General features: G+C 29.8%; 1 protein-coding gene across 1 annotated transcript in view; it reads left to right on the plus strand.

Moving 5' to 3' along the window:
- The window catches only part of LOC106460832 (twitchin-like), a 248,186-nt gene that overhangs the window by 80,123 nt on the left and 144,851 nt on the right, over positions 1–23,212 (plus strand). The window contains exons 5-26 of the mRNA XM_022387633.1: positions 5,122–5,263; positions 5,911–6,043; positions 6,378–6,562; positions 6,803–6,821; positions 7,097–7,307; positions 7,530–7,620; positions 8,388–8,617; positions 9,320–9,410; positions 9,785–10,005; positions 10,606–10,696; positions 10,862–11,158; positions 11,550–11,598; positions 12,379–12,427; positions 12,701–12,777; positions 13,192–13,358; positions 13,777–13,880; positions 14,959–15,627; positions 17,530–17,636; positions 17,946–18,064; positions 18,525–18,761; positions 20,148–20,187; positions 21,182–21,278. Of these exons, the coding sequence (XP_022243341.1) occupies positions 5,122–5,263; positions 5,911–6,043; positions 6,378–6,562; positions 6,803–6,821; positions 7,097–7,307; positions 7,530–7,620; positions 8,388–8,617; positions 9,320–9,410; positions 9,785–10,005; positions 10,606–10,696; positions 10,862–11,158; positions 11,550–11,598; positions 12,379–12,427; positions 12,701–12,777; positions 13,192–13,358; positions 13,777–13,880; positions 14,959–15,627; positions 17,530–17,636; positions 17,946–18,064; positions 18,525–18,761; positions 20,148–20,187; positions 21,182–21,278 (3,426 nt within the window). The remainder of the gene's footprint in view (positions 1–5,121; positions 5,264–5,910; positions 6,044–6,377; positions 6,563–6,802; positions 6,822–7,096; positions 7,308–7,529; positions 7,621–8,387; positions 8,618–9,319; positions 9,411–9,784; positions 10,006–10,605; positions 10,697–10,861; positions 11,159–11,549; positions 11,599–12,378; positions 12,428–12,700; positions 12,778–13,191; positions 13,359–13,776; positions 13,881–14,958; positions 15,628–17,529; positions 17,637–17,945; positions 18,065–18,524; positions 18,762–20,147; positions 20,188–21,181; positions 21,279–23,212) is intronic.

Genomic DNA, 23,212 nt, shown 5'->3' on the forward strand with positions numbered 1-23,212 from the left:
GTTGCCACTGCTGTAATCTCTCTTCTTGTTTCTTTTCTTTTTCCTCCAACAACTGCTGTAATCTCTCTTCTTGTTTCTTTTCTCGTTTTCTTGTTTCTTTTCTTTTTCCTTCAACAACTGCTGAATCTCGCTTCTTGTTTATTTTGCTGTTCGAGCTGCCACTGTTGCAGGTTTTCTTGCAACTGCTGTTGTCTCTCTTCTTTTCTTTTCTTGTTTATTTTCTCGTTCTTCTTGTTTCTTTTGCTGTTCTTGTATTGCTGCCATCAAATCTGCTAAGCTGTAGTTTGATTTGCCACCTCTCCTTTCCATCTTCTTCTTCTTCTTTTTTTTATTTTCTGTCCCACCCTCTGACACCAGTTTGTTATGTCTCTGTGTTAGTTTGTTAATTTTCCGTAGAAATTCTTTCCAAAGAACTTCAGCGATACAAGTCCTTTCTTAAATAAATCTAGTTTATTCTTTCTCAATTCAACTTAGCAGTACACTTAATTTCCACAGTCATTTTAACTTAAACACACGCTAGAATTCACAACGATTCACGCAATGTACTTACGGCTTGACTCGATTATCTGTCTCTATATGTCTCAGTCTGCAATTCAATTATCGCCGTCACTTTATTTGCCGGCTTATATACTATAAAAGCGCGAGTCTAGCAAACGCTAGAACGTTCGATCTTTCTAGAACATCAGCGCATGCTCCCAGTATCGCGCGACTTCCGCTGTCGTAACAATATTTTGACTGATCATTATTAGCAAATACAAGCTTATAAACCAGTGTTTTCCAAGTTGTGTGTGGCGGCAGGCAGGTTGTTAGGGGGGTGTCGCGTGTGTTTCACCAAAGGAAGAATAATTACGATCATAAAAAAAAAACTTCAAAAAACAAACAAAAAACGTATATATTACATATGGTAGCAGCTGTATCGCGCAAATCAAGTTAAGTGAGTTAGGTGTCGTTGGTCAAAAAGTTTGGGAAGCAGTAGTCCAAACTGTGCAGTTCTTATGGTTGACAAAATGAACCCGTTATATATGTATGACTTGAAGCCTAAAAGATAGATTTCAGGAGTGCATTTCATGTATTGAGGCAACATTCGGACTGAAATTTTCAAATGAAAAATATTGTTCCAACCTACAGTGCGCACTTCATAGTTTATATTTGAGCCTAAAAAAAATTGAACAAAGTGCACATTATGCGCAGGTATTTACGGTAGTTTAAATTTAATAGGCTTGCACTTGGGCTAAGCAGCTGAAAAGTATGAATTCTTAACACAATACTCAATCTCCAAAACCAATATGACCGCATCACACTAATCATTAAAATCGATATTCAACACGTTACACCTCTACTCCCACAGATCATACAATTACTCGTAATTCCACAAACATCACAAAACAACTACATAGCTAACATAACTACATATTCACACAACATAAACGGACATGGCTCTGAGAAAGAAAGTAGCAACAGTAACTAACACTAATAGACATTCAAATCAGCTTACCTCCCCCCTCCAAAAAAAAGATTTTCAACAAACAACAACAGTTCAGGAGGGAGGAAGAGGTCTAGTTGGTACCTGATCCTCCCAGGTCTTCAAGACCTAAATCTCGATGCCGAAATTGCCGACTAGATTAAGTTGTAGGATATTTGTGGAAATTCTAAGGACATTCACTGATTCAGTACAGTTGAAACTGAACTTGCACAGAGGTGAGGGTACTTGGGAAACTGGGGATAAACAAATTACAAGTTGTAATTGGATAGCCAGAGCGACAAGGGGATTTGAAAAAGATTTAGAACATGCGTTAAAAATAGTTTTAAAAGGTAAATCATGTCACATTTCAAAATATGTATAGTAACTCATATTCTGTTAGGAGTATCGAGAACAAAAAGGACTAGTTCAGGGCCCTAGTTGAATTAGAAGACTGATATAATGGGAATTACTGAAATTTTGTTAGATTTCGAGAATACTGGTAATAACAATTTATTGTAAAATTCCATGTTATAAATTATTTAATAGTGACGACTTTTTAAAGATAGGGGTGGGACGGCTCTTTTTTTGAATGAATAAACTTCTTTATTTTGTGAACGAAGACATAAAAAATGGTATAAAGGTTTTGTTCAGAGGTTGAATTTGTAAGGGTTTACAATCAGCAGTTACAGAATACGTCTGAAAAATTGTATAATGAGCTATGGATTGTTACTAATATTATTAGTAATAAGGATAATGATGCAATAATTATAGAAGAATAATTTAGATACATTGATTGGAATTGTGTGAATCAAGTAGTAAAGGACAAAAGTTCCTTGAAGTGTTTCAGGATGGTTCTCTATACCAAGTGGTCAGAGAGCCAACCAGAGAGGATGTAGTTTTAGATTTATTGTTAACCACTAATGAGGATGTGATTGCAAGAGTTGAAGTGAAAGAACATTTCATGAAGAGTGATGGTTGCATAATTAGGTTTGATGTTTTGCTATATGTTGAGGAGATAAAATATGAACTTTCAGTTTCTAATTCTCAAAACAGCTAATTTTGAAACTACGAGACAAGATTTTTCATTAGTGAATTGGAATAATGAGTTAAAAGATGATGTGGGACAGATTTAAGAAATTTTAAAAAAGTTGTTTTTTATCTAAAATAATCCTCACAAAAAGAAAAAGGACAGCAAGGAAGATCAAACATAATGCAGTTACTAAATACAAAAAATAGAGAAACATGGATAAATGCTATAATTTCAAGAAGTTTAAATTGACAGATAAAATGGATGACTTACACAACTATAGGAAGGCAAGAAATTTGGTCAAAAAAAAAGAAAATATCGGAAAAAGCTTATGAGAAATAACTGGCTGCTAATGTTAAAACTAACAGCAAAGATTTTTTAAGTTATGTTAAGGGTAAGCAAAATAGTAAAATGAGAACTGGGCCCTTAAAGGATGTTGATTGCAAAGGTTTAGTTGAAAATTGTTAGATAGCAGAACTTTTAAACTGTTTAGTGCTAAAACGGAAAATTAGGAAAACATAAAAAACAGGATTGAATAATGTTTTTCTCAGGGTTTTTAAGTAGGTCAAAGATCAGACATGTTAGCTTATCTCTTATTTTTGTTAGGTTAATAAACAGTGAGCAGATACCTGAGGAGTGAATAGTCACTACTATTAATGATTTTTAAAGGAGGGTGAGTGATAAGAGATACCTTGTAAATTATAGACTGGTTAATCTTACTTCTGAGAGGGGAAAATTCCTGAGAGTGATAAAAGAAGCTTTGTAAAATGAAGTAGTAAAATATTATAAAAGAAAATCAGTATATACTTACTGAAGTAAATCCACCTTCACTAAGCTTTTAATTTTTTATGATTATATGTGCTATTTGGAAGCTGGAAAAGGTGTAGATTTGGTCTACTTAGGTTTAAAAAAAAGGTCTACACAAAAGATTAGCTAAGAAATCACATTGGTGAGTGTTAGACTGTATAATGGTTGGATGTGAGAAAGCAAAATGGTCATCATGATCATCAACTAGCAGGAATTTTGATTTGAAGTCTTCTAAGGAAAACCTTAGAAGACAATCGAGGGTGCTCAGAAACTTCTGTTCTTCTTCGCCCTGCTCAAGGTTGTGGTAGGGGCATACCTTGAATGTATGATTTTATAGCTTCCAGTTTTATTAATGGAGTCAAGTCATACTTTACTCTTGTTTATAGTGTAGTGCTTTTTCATATTTATCTTAATGATATTGAGAGGATCATAATTAGTAAAGTTTGTGCATGACATTAAACTTGAGTATTTTTAGTTGTATTAAAGTTGTCAAGCTACCATGGAATGGTTTGGATCAGTTGATAAGTTGGACAAATAAGCTTTAATTATAGTAACTGCTAGATAATGCATTGGGTTATCAAGATTTGGATTATGAGTTTAATATAGATAAGAACCAACTCAGTAGTGTGATGGAAGAAAAGAATGTTGCTGCAGTGTGGTGGATAAGTCAGGCAATAAAAGCAATGTTCTCTTGATAGTAGCAAAGCTAATAGAACTTTTATAGGTGTTTATACCTTATGTACATATTGATTACAACTCAAAAGAGGTAATGAATTTACTCTTTACACAAATCAGTAGTTAGGTTGCTCTTGGAATACTGAATACAGTTTTGGTCTCTATCTAAGTAAGGATATTGACTTTTTGATAAAGGGTTCAGAGAAGGACTACTAGAATGGTTCTTGAAATGGTAGCTTTAATTTTTGGAGTTAGGTATAGATCTCTTAACTTATTTGCTCTTGAGAAAAGAAGGATAAGAAGTGATCTTATTGAAGTTTGCAAGATTACTCAAAGGATCAACAAGATAAAAGCCTGATTTTTATAAGTTATATTTTGAAGACAAGAGGATAAAAGTTTAAAATTTGGAAAAGACTAGGCCGCAATTAAGACTATTTTATTGTTTTATTTTTTAACAGAGTGATGGACTCATAAAATAAGATGCCATCAACACTAGTGAAGGTTGGCAGTTTAAGAGTTTAAAAAGAGAATCCCTTATTTCCTGAGTTGGTTTAGTTTTTACTTTTTCTTATAGGTGGGTGTGTAGAGAGGAGAGGCAGCCTTAGAAGACCAAATGGTCCTCTGTTGTCCATATCTTATGTTAATAATAATGTTATATTCGATGGGTATCTTCTTTTTTCTTGAAAATCCTCTGGAATTAAACCAGAAATTTTTTGACAATGCACAGTGACACTCATTATGTAACTTAAAGTTAATATTAACAACCAGATACTGGGTGGATGTTTTTATCAAGATCTGTAGGTAATTTTGCATATTATTTTGAAGTTGGTAAAACTTATAATGCAGAAAAACTATCACATTATCAAAAAAACATTATTATTATTATTACTGTTACAGCATTAAAATAAAAAGTTACTGCAGTTACTATTGACAGTTGTTTGATGAAAAAAATCTAGACTTATAAAAAAAAGAATTCATTATATTATTTACAAAATCAGCATTAAGAAAGGATGAGAAGAATGTACATGATTATCATTTGTGTATAGAAATACCTAATATGAAAGTAAGAAGATAAATAAAATGAATTTTGTTGTGTGATGACAGTGATATTATCTAAGATAAAAATGTTGATATTTTTTTATTCTTACAGGTTATTGTTGAAAAAGATGTGAATGCTTATCATTCTACACTAGAGATAGATGATGTAACAGTAGAAGATGCTGGAAAATATAAAGTAGTAGCCAAGAATGAACTTGGTGAAAGCAATGCAACAATTAGTCTCAATTTTGACAGTAAGTACTTGTATTTTTTTCATTCCTTGGTATAATTTATACTTTGAATCTCATGTAGGGAAGTTCAATTTCATACTGATCAAAAACATTTTTTACTACAAGTATGAATATAAAATTCAAGTAGTCCTTGAACTAAACGTTTTAGTTTGCACTTTGTAATAACAGAAGTTGTTGGGTAAAACTTTTTGTATTTTCATCTTCTTAAGGTTACAAAATACTTTTGTGTATCACATGTTGTTTACCATGGACTCTATTAGGATTTAATTATAATGGGAGAGGTTTTAAAGACATTTGTGACAGAAGCTTCACAAACAATACAGTTGAATAGTGTTCTGCAGTTAGTACAGGTAAATGGTTTAAATTATTTTTCAGTTTATTTATTTTTTTACTCTTCACATACATTGACAAATTATTCTACATAAGTATTCGGTTTTAGTTGGTATTGAATTAGCAAAGAAAAAAATACAAGTACACATCAAATGTAAGATTATACCATTGGTGGATGCCTTAATTGCTGAATTTTCTGAGTTGTACTAGAACCATATTATGGTTGAAAAAATAGTGTATTAATCTGATAAACTGTGAATTAAATCTGTGTAGTTGTATGGATAGCTTTAGTAAGTTTATACTTCTTTCCAATTCAAAAGGTGATGAACAAGCACCTGGAGAAAGTGCTAAGCCAGTATTTACAGAAAAACCTGTTATACGGCAATCAGATGATGGTAGTAAAATGACTTTTGAATGCCGTTTAGTAGCAGATCCTGCTCCAACAATAGAATGGTGAATGGCTTACTTCTGTTTCCTAGAGCATTTTCCTATTAAAGGCAATTAATGTAATTTAATTCTTTCCTAACCAGAGTGAAATCTTGTAGTATCTTATAAATCTCACCAATGGTAAAAATGAAGTTTTTTGTTTTTGTTTTATCAACAGTTACTTTTGGATGTAAAAAGAAATTAATAATGCATGTTTGGATTAAAGATTTTGAAATCTTTAATTACTTTTAATGTATATATTTTTTCTACTAAATCAGCTTAAATATAGTTTAATAAAGATGTAAACAAGAAAAAGATTTAAATGCATTTTTGTTTCAACAATCTTATTATATGGGTATAGGTATCATGGTGGAAAACTAGTCAAAGATGGTGGCCGGTTCAAGTATGGGCTCACCTCTGACAAACATAATCACACTGTCTCTTTAGAAATCAAACAAGTTGAAGCTTCTGATGGTGGTGAATACAAAGTTGTGGCTAAGAATAGCAATGGTGATGGTTCTGCTACAATTAATCTTAATTTTGAAGGTATGGCTCAAGATAATTACGCCATTTACTGGCAATTTTGTGTAATTTTTGTTTTGAAACACATCGTAACTTGTTAAACAGAACAGTTGTTTACTTCCCAGTTTTTCAGTTTAAAGATAGAAATTCTGATATAATACTTTTTGAAATAATTAATGTGATTTCAGTTTATTGTATAAGATGAATCTGTACCTAAGCAAATTTCCACAAAGACTAATGATTTACTTTTTGCTTCCACAACAGGTGATTCTGACAAGCCCAAGTAAGTGTTTTTATTTTATTAATTCCATAAACATTTGCAGATGCATGCCTCAAAACATGTATTTTTATTACATATGTTTAAAAAAGGTTTTTGTATCAAGGTGATAGAAATCTATAAAACATTGAGAATATGATTCAGTGGGTCATCTGGACTTTAATATTAGTATACTCAGTATAATTATCCAACTTTTTTGGCATTGTGATTTTATAAGGTTTAACAGGGATATACTTATTTCAGAACTTTTTAAATAGAAAAACCGTTCCTCTTTTAAACAGGGTTCCAGATGGAAAAGCACCCAGATTTCCACGAAAACCAACAATAAGACAAGATGGTGATAATCTTATTCTTGAATGTATTTTAGAAGCAAATCCATTTCCCCAGATTACTTGGTATCATGGAACCAAGCAGGTTTCTGAGGGAAAGAGGCACAAATGCATTAAAAAGAATGTGTCTACAGACACCTATTCTCTTTCCTTGGAAATAATGGTAAGGACAATATCAAAGTAGTTGTTTGATATCAATTTTTCATTTCTAAAATTTTTTAAAGATATTTTGATACCAAAAGCTTTTTTATTTGTTTTATTTTTTCATGCCTTTTTGTCACTGAAGAAGAATAGGAAGAAATGAAATAGGAAAATTGTTTTCCTGAATATACTGTAAGAGAGAGAGAAGTTAAGTTAATTAAAAGAATTCTTCTAATTTTCACAGGATCCTACAACTGAAGATGGTGGGAATTACAGATGCAATGCTGTTAATGAGCTTGGAGAAAGTAATGCAAACATAGCTCTGAATTTCCAAGGTTTGTTCTATTAATAATGAATATTTTAGCACATTACAGTTATTTATAGAATGTATTAAATACACATAGCTCCAAATCCTAATTCTTTGTATTGTGAAGTATCTATATGCTACAAAAATGTTTTGCTTGAATGCTACCATTTGTGAATTGTATGTGATATTTCTGATAATTCTTGCATGTGTGTTGTTTAAGACTTACGTTTTTTACAGTTAAAAGAAACAAATACTGGTCCACCTTTTTGAGATCATTTCCTTTACAAATTGAAAAAGAGGCAACTTGATAAAATGTGTATATTTCATATAAATTTTAAGGTTTGGGAAAAATAATATATATTAATAAATCAAATTTTTTTTTTGGGGGGGGTGACAGTAATGTGAAAAAGTTATGGAATCTAAGTGTCAGAAAAAAAAATAGTTTTGAGATATTGTCTATGACACTTAGAGATTATTTGTGAGATACCATAAAATTTCAGCATTATAAACATGTGCTCTGCACATAAAAGATTAATTAAAGTAATTGCATATCACTGTGCAAATAAAGTTACTGTATAGTGCTAGAAGTCTAAATAGTAATATGTGGTTATCAAGGGTAAAAAAAATATTGCTTTGTAAAAAGGCAGCCAAAACAATGCAAATTTAGATCCTGATATTTTTAATTCTATGACAATTTTAAAGATGACTGATGTGGACTGCTGATTTTTTTTTTTTTTTTCAAATAAGAGGGGGTTTTTTCAAAACACTAAAATATTAAAATATCGAATATTTTAGGGGGAGAAGCTCCAAAAGAAGAGGGAGAAGGACCATCCTTTGTGGAAAAACCAAAAATCATTCCAAAAGATGGTGGAAAGCTTATTGTTATGCAGTGTCGTGTCAAGTCCACACCACCTCCAAAATCAACATGGTACCAAGGAACTCTTATTGTTAAAGAATCAAACCGAGTCAAGAGCCAGATAATAAATGAGGGGAATGATGAATATACAGTGGTACTTGAAATCAAAGTAAGTCTGTTTTACTAGTAGTCAACAGGTTTTGAATATATTGTATACAAAATAAAATGTTCAATATTTTATTTTGTAATTTCATTTCATGTGGTTTTATGTGTTGTCAGATGTGATGCTTTAATGTTTTATTTGTTTCCTAATAAAATGTTTGTGAATAATTTTGGAATATATTTAGTAACACTTAGTAAACTATAAGTCAAAAGTAAATTAACTTGCCAACACCATAGGCTGGTAATGAATATAAATTTGGGTAAGGAAAAAAACAATATATATATATATTACTTCATGATTCCATTGTCACCTCAAGGATTTGAACATTTGATTCCTTCTAACAAATGTAGCATAAAAAAGTTAATCAAAGAGGCCTTGAACTCATAAGCATATTATCCTAAGTGCTTAGAATCTAATTTGATGTGTAAATGTATTTTTCAGTTCATAAAAATGAAGAAAATGAACCGAACTAACTAAATATATTATTGCATGGTACATTAAGTATTTTTGTGTAGCTAGAAAAAAAGGAGAAATTAAAATATTTCTTGATGTTTTCCACTTGTTTAATAGTTCAAGTACATTGACAAATAATGTTAACAAGGAAGTTTTTAGTTGTTTTCAGTAAGTTAGCATATTTCAGTTTTAAAACCATAATTTTGTTGATTTTGCATGAAATGCTCGTATTTATATATATGGTTGTTTTTCTAGGATCCAAGTGCTGAAGATGGTGGAACATACAAGTGTAACATAAAGAATGACAATGGAGAAATCAATGCTAACCTAAATTTAAACATTGAAGGTAATTGTTTAGAGTGAAGTTATTCATGGTATTTTATATGTATTGCATAAGTTTAAAGTTCAAGTTTAGGAATTTGTTAGTATGGTTCAGTAACTTTGTAAACTGAAGCCTGTAAACTCAAAAGTTATGATAAATAAAATTTAGGTAATACAGATATTGATAATTCCATCACACCTAAATCAATAGGACCTATTATGTATTAGTTGATTTTATTAAAAAGCGAAGAATGTTGCTCAAAGATAAACTGTATTGTTTAATCCTTTCCTTGATTACATTTAAGATTATTTTGACAAATCATAAGTATTCTTAAAAGAAAATATCTACGTAAAAAGAATTTGGTAAAACTCAGTACTTGTATTGTTTTTGTCTGTCAGGAGAAAAAAAGCCCCCTGGTGAAGCTCCAACTTTTATTGAAAAACCCAGAATTATCCCTGAAGATGGAGGAAAAAGAATCATAATGGAATGTAAGGTCCATGCTAAACCCAAACCAGATATTGTGTGGTACCGGGAAGGCACAGTTGTGAAAGAAACAACTCGCATCAAGCAAACAATAACAGAAGAAAAGGATGTGTATCACATAAAACTAGAGTTAAAGGTCAGTAGTTTTCTTGATGTTCAAACTATTGTCATTAGTTTGCCAATAGTAACAAATATTGGTTCATAATGCCTGTTTCTTTTTTTAAGAAATAACACTAGGATATTATATCAGTGTTTTTTTAAATGTCTTAGTTTTTAGCAAGTGGTTAAGTTTAGTGCAGTATGAATTAAAACAATAATTTGTAAGGAAAATATTTTTTAGCTTAAACTTAAAAAAACATTGAATATTTTGAAGAAGATGCATTCCATAGGAATATTTAAGTTTATACAGATGAGTGCTAAATTCTTTGTTGTATATTTGTTCCTTCACAACTATGTTTTAAAAAAATCTAATGTAAGACTAGCATAAAAAATACACTTTCTTTACCATAACATAGTCCTGAGATAAATTGTAGCACAGTAACAAAATGTGAGTTCATAAAACAAACATCTAAAATCAAGAACATTTAATATTTAAAAAGGTGAACTGGCTTAACACATAATGAAATTAACTGGTGTAAGCTTAATAAATTGTATTTACTTCTCTGAATAACGATACTCTGAGGTCCATGAACTGACCCTGATGAATTTAAACTATATTTTCTTCCATTGTTCACAGGATCCTGAATTGACAGATGCTGGCTTGTATAAATGTAATGTGAAGAATTCTGCTGGTGAAAGCAATGCCAACTTGACACTAAATATTGAATGTAAGTCAAAAGTTATTATAAAGTTTCAAGAAATTTAGGTACTTCATAAGCTTTATTTACTAATTCTCACTAAGGATCTGTTATGTAGTGCAAGTTTCTATAAGAAACATAAAGATGCAGGTTGATGTACTTTTTAAATTAAATTATACACTTTTCTATCTTAAGTGGCTCCTGTCATTAAAGAAAAGCCAAGAGTTGTGCGGAAAGAACATCACAAGAAGATCATAATAGAATGTCATGTGCAGTCCGCAGCAAAACCACAGTGTATGTGGTACAGGGAAACCACAATGATCCGAGAAGATACCAGACATTCAGTATTTATCCAAGAGATCAGTAAGGGTGAATATTCTGTAGCTCTTGAGATTGAAAAACCTTCTGAAGAAGACAAAGGAACATATAAGCTCATGGCTAAGAATGAGAAAGGAGAAGTGTCTTCTCAGGCAGTACAGGTGGACTTTGAAGGTAGGTATTATATTAAAATTATGACAATTACACCTATAAGATTTTACATTCAAACTTTTTAAGTTATTAAAAAAAAATGCTTTAAGTTTGAGATCAAAATATTAATTCTTTAAAAACTGTAACTTAATTTTAAGTCTATATATTAAAGAGCTTTTAAAACTCTTTAGTCCTAAAAACCCAAAAACGTTTGATTTTTTAAGGTTTTTGTCCAATAATTTAAAGATTAGAGTGCAGAATAATTTTGAAGTATGTTTCGAGGAAATTATATATAAAACTTTTATATGATCAACAAAATGTATTTGTGCCTCATTTGATATCAGTAAACTAGCAAAAATAGTTATTTATTTAAGTTAAAAAGTATAAATAATAGCCTATGTTTATTTCTGATCAGCACCACCAGAAGAAAAGAAAGAAGAACCCAAGAAAAAGGAACCAGAAAAGTAAGTTAGATCTTAAATTCCTTAGTCAGACACCTTCCTACGAATTGAAGTGCAAGGAGATAATTTGTTATTTATTCAAATGTAGTTGACAAAAATGTTTTATATATTTTTGTGTTAGTTAAAGATTGATGTAGACAATCATCATTTCATAAACTATTCTAGTCAAAAAAGATAAATGAATGAACACATTATCAGGTATTAAAAGGTTTCAAGAAATGTTTAAACACTTTTTAAACAAAAAATATTCAGTCTGTAACCATTATATCTATAAAACCAATTTGGAAGAGGTTTCAATCTTTAATTCAAGTTATTTCATCATATCAGTTTTTTTAGTTTTTAAATTAACTGGAAGTTTAAGAACAAAAAACTTTTATTTTAGATTTTCTTAGTGAAGCTTTCATTTATGAAAGCAAAAATATTAAGATATTTAGTATTTCTGAAACTAAGTTGTGTAATATCTCATGAAATGTAGAGACAAAATCATTATTAAAACAAAACTGCTAAAATGGGATGAACTTAAAAACATTGGGAGATTTGTGTTGTTTTTAGCCATATCCCATTTTGCTGTTTTAATTTTATTACCAACTTGTATTGTTTTTAACTAATATACGTAAATCTCAGTAAACATTGTTTTTCATGTAGATAAACTAATTTTGTAAAGTTTCTTAGTTAATAGTTTTATTGAACTGTGAAGTGAATAAACATGCATCAGTATGATATTATTGGTGATTTTTTTGCAACAAGATATATAATATATATGATATTGTTGTTTTTTTTTAGAAAACCTGCTGGAGAGAAACCAAAAGTTGTTCAGTACCCTAAATCTCTGGTATGCTTATGTTAGTTCTTATGACCTTAAATATTATCTTGCGCTTAGAAAAAATAGTTTGTAACTTTCAAAGTTTTGTTTGTATCTAAATCCAACTTATGTTCATAATTTTGACAGCATATCTATATAGAGTTTCTATGTTGACTTAAGCTATGGCAAAGTAAGACACATTTTAGTCCAAGTTTTAAAAAAGAGTTAATTTAAAAGGTGGTTTTACACTATAGTTTATTTCACCAACTTGACATTTTGCATCTGATTTTTTACTTTCATCAGACAGTGGAAGAAGGAAAATCTGCTGAATTTACTTGTAAAATTGACTCTAAGCAAAAAGCTACTGTTACATGGTTCAAGTAAGTATATTCATAACTACAAACTTGTGTAATTAATACCTAAAATATAATCTTGTAAATGTATATAATTGATATAAATATTATTTTTACCAGTTAAATACTCTATCTAAGCTTTAAAATTGTAAATTACATTATACACTATTACACTTTTATTTAATTATTAGATTATTTTTTAGATTTTTTTTTGCAAAAAATATGGCTTAATAAGGAAAATATAAGAACAATATGCCAGTAGATGATATGTTAAACTTTTGTATTTATAAGATAGCAATATTAATTTTTGTGTAGCTTATTTTTAATATTCATGTATTAATGTGGTATATTTTTATAGTAATGACACTTAAACTTGAAGTTGTAATTATTTTAATCTATATAGTATTGATCCCTAAGGAATATTAATTTGAAACTTATCAGGAACAAAAAGGTTATAAAAGAGTCTAGGGATTACAAGATGTCATTTGATGGATCAAGTACATCCCTGACAATTGTCAAAGCCACGTCAGAGTTTTCTGGTAATTACTCAGTAGAAATTGTGAATGAGTATGGAAAAGAAGAATGTTCTGCTGAGCTCACTGTTAAAGGTTAGTGAATGCCTTCTATATTCTTTTTAACTAGATGTAAGAATGAGGAATTTGTTTAAAGATGAGTCTTGGAAATAATGTTTTGATTTTTCTGTGCTGTGAAGAATATTAAGTTTTATTTGACATTCTTTGTTAAACTAAGAACAGTTTGTAGATTTTAGGCTTCTCTAAAAATGTGATATTTACTAAATTATTACCAAGTGTTCAGTATTTTTTACATGTTGATATCAAGTTCAACCATGAAAACTTCCAACTCACTAGATATCAGTTAATATGTGCACAAAAAAACTGGAGAAAATTTAAATTGCATATGTAAGAAGATACTAAATATGTAGATTTGATTGCATGCTTTAGGTGATAATTATTAAAAATATATATTTTTATAAGTGTGAATATTAAATTCTTGCTTGGTATGTAGAGTCAAAGAAGCCAGAAGAAAAGAAAGAGGAAAAACCAGAAAAGAAGCCAGAAGAGAAGAAAGAGGAGAAACCAGAAAAGAAGCCAGAGAAGAAGGACGAAAAGGTTGATGTTTATCATATTTTACTTGTTTTGTATTTATATAATGTTGTTTTTGAAATGTGTTGAAAGTATGTAATTTAGCCAATAGAATTACATGAAGAAAATACAGGATTTAGCAAAGTTGAGATAAACATTTGTAGAAGATGACACAATTTCGAGTAGGGATAACAATTAATAAAAATTAATTTAGGATACAACAGAATTTGAGTAACAATCACCAGTAGGGGATATGATGAATATCACAGATGGAGTAATAGATGCTAAAAGAGGATGCAAGATGTAATGTAAGTTGGTTAACAAGTAGTAGGAATGATTATAATATTAAACAGAGTAGGTGTTTGACTTTAGTAAATAGAATGAAGCTTCAAAGGACAGTAGTTTCTGTGATGGACTGGATTTGTTTCTGATACAAAAACTTTCTTCAGAATTAGCATAGTGATGTGATACCTAAAGATGTCTATCACGAAGACAGTAAAATAATGCATTCAGGGAAGAAAAAATCAATGGACAGTATATCATATTTTCTTCATATTAGTAACATAATATCTTTATTTTTCTTATTGTTACCCTGAAATATTACTATATAATTATTTCTCTACAGTTTGCTGCTATATTCTTCACCAACTTCTGTTGGAACAAAATTTTGTAAAAGGTTTAATCCATTCTCTGTTTTAATTCACTTATTTGAATAACATTTCTTTAATATGATAGCTCATGACCAATAAATAATGAAGAATATATAATTAATTTTGATCAAAATCTCTCAGTTTAATTAAAGATGGTAATTTTTTTTTAATGTGCTCAAGGTTAACTAATAAGAGTTGGTATTCCATCTTAATATTGGTCTAATCCAAAATAATGTGTATGATAAATTATTAGGCTCTTTGATACTTTTCCTAATTAGAAATTGGTGAAGAAAGTACTAGGATAAATTATATATATGTGCTGAGCCATAACATACAAAAATTGTAAGTTTTGGTAATGGCACAAGGCTGCAATAATATACAAGAGGTTTTAAAGACATAAATTCAATGTACAATCCAAACAGCAGATCATATCTCTCATGCTTTCTACTCCACAGAAGCCTGAGTCTTTACTAGATAACAAACCAGTTAAAAAGAAGAATGCTGATCATGGCATGCAAAACAAATCCAAAGACCAGCATAAAAAAAAGCTTAATTGTGAAAAAATAAAAGAAAAACCAATTGAAATGGATCAAACTCAAGTCAGTAAAGAAAGCATAATATCACAAAATACTTTAGTTAGTAGCACCCAAGCTCATTCTGAAGATAGTTCTGGTCACCCAAAACAGTCAGAGGCACCTGTTGCACAAACACAACCACGTAGGATGAGTGGAGTGTTTTTGTTAACAATGCCTGACTCACTTCTGCAAGAACAGATTGTTGTGGAAGAAGATGAGAAATTATCGGCTGAACCTTATTTCCATACTGGTCAAAAACCAACAATAACTATTCAGGATCTGACATCAGATCGATCTTCTTGTGACTCCCAGAGCAGGCGAAGTTCCATAGATGAACCATCCTCGCAGCGACGAGGCTCTGTCGGCAGTGGAAGATCCCTTTCACCAGCTGACGGTCATAGACGATCAATCAGTCTTGCTTCAGGAGATCAACTTCGAAGTGGTGCTGTGTCAGTCACCTCCAACCCAGCTTCTCATTTTCCTCCAGGATCTTTGTTGAGTGTGAGTGGACATACAATATCAGTTGAGGAACTGGAGGACTTATGGCAGGTATAAAGGTTCTCTTGCTGCCATGACTCACTGCTCATCTTTCTATTCTCTTCCAAAGAATCTTTGCTTCTTACTTTCCTTTAGCTTTGAATCTTTTTCAATATGAAGTCCAGAAATGCTTGCAAAAACACTTAAAGAATGAAAGAATATGAGTGTGTGTGTGTGTGTGTGAAGAAGTACTTATGTATTGATTTAAAATTATAATTAATAATGGATACCTTGAATATTGTTAAACTTAACTCAAAGAACAGTGATATGACATTTAAATAAGTGACCATTCTTATTTATTCTAAAAAATCTTGTCACAAACATTGAAGAATTGCTATAATGTACAGCAATAGCAAACATGGTGGTGAGGGTTTTTTAAATATTCACAGTTAACTAAATGTCATATTGCTGTTATGCACAGACTTAATGTTACTGTAGTGCATTTCTTCACATGGTAATATATACACATAGCCTGTTATCAATGGAGAGGTTGACAAAAAGAAAGAAGACAAAAAGGCTAAAGCTAAAGGTGAGAAGAAAGAAAAAGTTCCTGAAATATCAGTGGAAGAAGCAAAACCACAAAAAAGAGAATCACTGGTAGAAGTTCCAGTCATTAAGGAACCAACTCCTGAACCTGAGAGGAGAGATTCACTGGATCCCACAAGCCAACGTAGAGGTTCGGGTGTAGAAATTCCTACCACTAGTCCAAGTGGCTCTAGACGTTCTTCCATTCTTGTTGCTGATGAGGTGAGGTAGTATTTATTGTAGAAACTGATAAATTTCTCAGTGCCTTAAGAGACAAGTTCAATAGCAGTGATTAGAATAAGGAACTTATTCTAGATTAATCTGTCGAGGTTACCATTTCACTTTGTTTCACTGCCTTTTCAGTAGTATTCGTACAGAACTGTAAACAATATATACTCTCCCTGTTAATAGCTTATAAATTTTTCATTAATGGTTAGAGATAACTATTTACAGACAAGTTAAATTTGCAATAGGTTAGTATATTCAATTTTTAAACTAAGTTCAAATATAAGTAGATTTTTTCATGTAACTTCTATAAATAGAAATTTCATATATACATTAAAGCTACAATACTATAGTATATATTGCAGCAATTCAAAAAAATCTGGTTTTGCTGGTAAATGATAAAAGTTGTTTGATTGAGAATATATGAGTTAGTAGTGGAGCTGTAGGAAAACATTTGTGTGATTGTGGGTAAAAATGATATGAGCTAGTTTCTGAGAAATGATACATTGTGTAATACCTTTTGATTTGACTTGTGTGACTGAGAATGCTGTGTATGTGACAAAGCATCATGGCCACAAAAGCTTGCAATCTTCATCCTGTTGCTTAAGAATAACTTGCAAAACTCTTGCACTTTGAAAAGTAAAATTTAATAATTGAATTATACTTCTTTTATCTTCCTAATACAATTTTCTTTCTTTAACGAGTACAAAATTTCATCTGCAGTACATTTTTACATAAAACTTTCTGTTCAGCACTAAAGAATATATTTTTTTATGAACATGTATTACTTTGTGTTCTCACTTTGGATTTCTTTTGCTCACTTTTATGCTTGCTTTATTTTCAATTTATCTTTTCTTAGCTATATTATTTATTCTGAGCTAAGAGGTATTAAAAGATATTTTAAATGATTAAAGCATTTAAAATAAATTCATGTGAACTTTTAAATAACAGATTTATGCCTTTAAAGTTTTAAAAATACAAATGAATAAATGCTTAAATCTCATAAAGTTTGAACTAAAAGTAACTTAATTTATTTTGACATGGATATTTTATTTGAATAAGTGGATTTGGCATCCATTTCTGAACTTGTAGTGCTTTAATCAGAAAAGTATATTTATGGTAAAATTCTTAAGAGTAAATAAGTCTTTGTATTTTTAAAATCAGAAAGGGTTAATGGTTGATGAATCTGGCAAAACTAAGAAGCTGCGTCCTGGTGAGGTAGTAGAAGTGAGACAGAGACGCAAGTCAAGCACAGATATCAGGAGACAGAGGTGAGTTTCCTAGTATTTATTTCTCTTTAGAAAACAAATCTAAAAATCCCTTAGAATATGAAATGTTTATGGCTAGGATAGTTTAATTGTGTCTTTATGTTAAGTTTTGAATACCTTCATATTAATATTTCATTTTAAAAAGCTTAGGAGAAATTAATTTGTCCTTTTTTTTTTTAGCTGTCTTTAATTGAAATATTTTCTTTGAGAAGACTAAAAGCAAGAAAATTTTATGTGGATGAAGAGATATATTTAATAAAAAGTAGTGCAATATTGATAATAAAAACTAACCATTATTATTTTTTTATGTAGTGTGGCTGACATTCAGGAGCTTGTTGACAGACCCTCTACTCCTTTGCGACCTATTCCTGAGAATGAAGGGGCTCCACCGGTGATTGTAGATTATCAGGATAACATTAGTTCAGTGGAAGGTAGATTTAAATACTGCTTTTTATTTAACTTAATTTGAACTAGATCAGTGTTATTCAATGAAACTTGTATATTTTTTATTTTGCTTATATAATGCTGATTGGCTTTAAAAAGTATTGAGGTGTGTTTCACAGCACAGAAAACATTACACAAATACAAAGATTTTGTTTAGATTTTTTCAAAAGAATATCTGAGATTATAAAAAGTTATAGATGAGAAGAAAATAGGTTTAGTCAGTGAAGTATCCACAGATTGTGGAAGTTATGCAGTTTGATACATCTTATCTCAGAACTACAGGTTTTAAGATAAAAATACCATATCTGGCAAAAATGCAGAGTTTAACCTGCTGAAAAATATTAGGTCTTTTCATCTTAACCTCCAAGCTTTTTCAAGTATATATGTACATAGAAGAAACATGGTGGTTAATTAGTGATGAATAAACAATAACATATTTTCTTTTAGGTTCACCTGCATACCTGACATTCCAAGTTGAAGGAAATCCTGCACCACAGTTTCATTTTTACAAAGGAATTACAGAAATCTATGAAGGTGGCCGTTTTACGATTGGTACAGATGGAGATACTAACTCAGTGTACCTGTGTATCCGCAAGGCAAAGTCTACAGATGAGGGCAAATACAAAATTGTTGCATACAATGATCTTGGAGAAGACACAGTAAATGTAACTTTATTTGTCAGTGGTAAGTAAAAGATATATTTATTTTGCTGGAATATCTTGTAAAATATTTTTGGTTTTATGGCCAAAAATAACATTAATAGCAAAGGTACTGAAATAATGAAGTAATGCATTCTAATCATTATAACTAATATAGTTTGATCCTTATACTTAATTAGCTAAGATCATTTCTAGATTTCTGTATTAAATTCTGATCTATGTATGTAGCTTACTTTAAATCAGAAGTGAATATTACAATCATATACATCTCCATACAAATATGCATATACTTTTTTATAACATGTCACAGTATTTGAGTAAAAAACTCTGCAATTTCATGATCAGTTTCTTAGAAGTACGAGTCTTTTAAAACTGGAATATATTTTTTACATATTTTTGTGAGGGTTTTGAGTTAAACCCTAATAGTGAAGTATGGTAAAAGCCCTCTTAAATAAAGAGAGGTCACATAGATGTAAAATCATAGTTTTAGTTGACCAAAAGTTTAGCTTGTGTGTTTCAAGTTTATCTTGTATATCAATCTGTTCAGCATGTCAGATTCCTAGGATCTACTGGGTTGTAGTGACTCTAACTTTAATTAAGGATGTAGTATTTTATGTTACTTCTAGTTCTTTAACATTTACATTGAATCCTGAAGAAATGGCGGCTGTGTCAAATATATTCATATTTAGTTATTTCTCTCAAAGGGGGCTGAAGGCTGCCTGGAGGGGTCACCTGTTTTAACCACTCTCACCACTATACAGTAGTGTGATGCCTGTCATTCAGTCAGTAGACACTAAAATAATGTCACATAAGGAACACTTAACATTGCAATTTGTACTGTAATGATGTCAGTAAAAGTGTACGTATTACAAAGAATTACGATAAGAATTATGCACTCTGTAAGCTACAACACTGCATAACATATGAACTTCAAAAGCAAGAAATAAAAATATTTATTATTCTTAATTTTGATTTTATTTACTCTTGAAACAGGGACTCCGCGGAAGTGCATCTAGTATGTATTAAGTACATTCAACACAAGAACATTTTATTTTTATTTTTTATTTGAAATTGTAGTTTTCAGTCTTAAAAACTAATGAGTTTGAGAAAAGAAATTTAATCAGATTGTGCTATTTAACTACAAGGATTACATATAATCATGTAAAAATACATTTGTCACCAAGTATAATGTGCTTATTGTTTGTTTGTTTTTCATTTATCATGTAATAGAAGACAGGCCACCGAAAATTTGGTTTGATATACATTACTTTATACATTTTATGTACCCTATACTTGATTTGGTAATCATTGCAAATGAACTATTCATTTATGAGTGTGTGTGTGTGTATGCGTGTCTTAATGATTAAGCTTCTTCTTGTATAACACTTGTGTATTTCTTTACTGTGCTTAGATGAAAGTGGTATGGACTTCAGGGCTATGTTAAAACACAGGTAATGTTTAATCTTGCATGTTTTGTGAAAATTATACAAAAGCATATTTTAAGCTAATGGATTAATTCTGTGAAAAAACAATTTTGTTTTTGGTATATGTGACAAAGCTAATATTCAAAACATTAAGTTGAGGAGATTTTTTTTAATTTACGAAACCTAGAAATACGTTTTTCTCCCATAAAAGAAAGCTATGAATTTTTTATTTTGTAGTACCATGAATAGTTTTTTTCTCTACCAGTTAGTTTGTTTTCAACTGGTCTTGAGTTCATCATAACTTACATAAACTAGCCAGGTCCAAAATAAATATGATAAAGGTATGAATATTTACTTTAATACACAAAACAGTTTATTGGTGAAGTTTAGAATACTGTTTGATCATAAATTGTAATTTTCTATTTAATATCTTAGGCCTACGTTCTAGGAACAGTAGATACATATAATTAAAGTATGCAGAGTATTTTTTTAATTTGAAAATATATCTTCATTTCAAATAATGTGTTTTAAATACAGTTATTGAATTATTATAAAATTTTAAGTGGCCAAAATTTATCTTAATATATATATATATGATGCCAATTAATTAGTATTAAGTACTTTTATAATAAATATTCTTCATTGATTAATGTCAATGTTTTTGTAGTTATTACAGTTAGTTAATATTGTATTAATTAGCAGGACCCAAAAACTTTCCTCAGTGATTAAATTTGTTTGTTCCAATCACTGTATTAACATTTCTGTGGCTGTCAGACCAGATGTTTAACATTGGTATATATATATATTTTTTTTTTCATGTTACAAGTTTGAAGTAAAACTAAGTTATTTCAAGAAGAAAACTGATTAGAACAAAATTCTTTCAGCTAAAGTGATACTAAAATATTGAAGATCTTGTGATATATGTCAGAACAAACAACCTTTTCAGCAAATTCATTACTAATTAAAGCTTGAGGGAATTACTGTAGTTTTTTTATAGCTGATTTCTTATCATATTTTACAGGCAGTATGCTAAATGGGGTAAAAATAAAAATGATCCAGACTGGGGTGAATTACAGAAAGTAGAAGAAGATCCAAAAGCTAAACTCAAAGAGACAAAGGTAAGGTTACTTTTAACTTTAACCAAGATAATATATTTTAAGACTTGCTATGTATTTCTGTATTATTTCTTGAATTAGTTTATGAACTATGGATGTTTTTAGTGACAGTAAGTGCATGTACTGGACTTGACTCTGTCATTACTGTATTGAAGCTACAATTCTATAATCAAACTGTTTCTTAAGCTTCAGTCACTGTTTGGAGGAGTATATTGAAGAAATGATTCTTAAATGTTTTTTTATATATATCTACATACTGGTTTGATTTCAAAACTTTTTTAATTCAAGTGGTAAAAAAAACTTATTTTATTTGTCCACAAAGTTCAACATTTCTTGACTATTAACGTATATATACATAAATATATTTGTTTAAAAATGTAAACACTGTCATGTAAGCTTTTTTTTTACTACAAATTTGTTTTCTAGACTTTGAAGTTTATGAATTAAATAAAATTATTGAAAATTCTTGGATTTTTTTTCAAAGTAATTATAGAAATTAGAAATTTATAGAATTTAGACTTAAGCTTTAAAATCTCAAAGGTAACAGAAAAGAAAGCCTTGGTTACATAGTAGTAAGTAATGTTACTTCTGTATTCTGTTCAAAAACTATTCTTCATTTATGAATAGTTGAACCTTTTTGTTCATTACATTTGTTTTAGCATTTTGTTGCAACTAAAGATTAATTGTGATGAATATTACTTTAACAACAACCGTTTAGAGTGTTTTACTTTAACAACAACCATTTAGAGTGTTTTACTTTAACAACAACCATTTAGAGTGTTTTGCTTTAATAACTTTTGTAGTTTTGGATATAAAAATATTATATTCAAATTAATTTAATTTTTATTTTTTCCTGTTTGTTGAAGACATAAACTTGTTATATTCAGAAATTGAGTTAGTCATCAACTGAAGAAATGGTTTGCAACATGTCCCCCCCCCCCTTTTTCTTTAGTATAATAAATACAACACTGTATTGTAAAAAAAATTGTGAAAAATGCAAATATGATGTTCAAACATTTTTGTAAAGAAAAACAAGCTGTTATAGACAACTTAAGAAGATCAGTCAAAATGGTGACTGGATTATATTTACTGTCATTATGCTTTATTGCCTTATATTTCACTTACGATTTATGGCTTTATGAATTATAATCTTATGATGACTGTTTTTTCAGTATATATATATATATATATTGAATGATACATAAATTCTATGATTTCTTTTTAGCAATACAAGTATATGATGGTATGGAATATTTGAATCTATTTTTGACAAAATAAAAAGTTTGAAAGCTCATAGTTTGAGGCATAGAAACAATTTGCAAGAGGGCAAGCTACTGTAATTTAGCTCTAAGATGATGATGTATTAATACAGGCATAGTTTTTGTATGCTTCTTTTTATAGTTTTGGAAACATCACTTTGTTTTTCTGCTATGTGTACAAGTTTCCTCTACAGATTCATTTGCATGTTTGTTGGTATGTCATCAGTATGTAATATGTAATAAAATGTAATCATAATTATTCTGTTAGAGTTGCAGGAGATGCAATTAAACATTAATTGTGTTTTGTTTTTTTTATAAAATAATAGCTTTACAGTATAAATGCTTACTAGCTGTAAATACATGTTTGCTATCATTTTAGTAAACCATGGGATACAATTTTGTTTAGTTATATATTATTTGAATGTTAATTGCAAGTCGTTGCACAAGTGGAGACTTCAACATATCACAAATATTTGCATAAGAAATAAAAATCATAAAATAAGTATTTTTATTAAATTTAGTTGTGTTAATTTAAAAATTGGTTTGTTTTAAACAGTGCATTTCTTTTAATATCTTTCTTCTTCAATTTTTTATAACTTGAAATGAGAATGTAGTTTGAATACAACTTAAGTGTTCATGTTGCACTTCTTATCAAAAATCTTACTTTTTCATATGAGA

This window comes from Limulus polyphemus, unplaced genomic scaffold (genome assembly GCF_000517525.1).
Source record: "Limulus polyphemus unplaced genomic scaffold, Limulus_polyphemus-2.1.2 Scaffold845, whole genome shotgun sequence".
Classification (NCBI taxonomy): domain Eukaryota; kingdom Metazoa; phylum Arthropoda; class Merostomata; order Xiphosura; family Limulidae; genus Limulus; species Limulus polyphemus.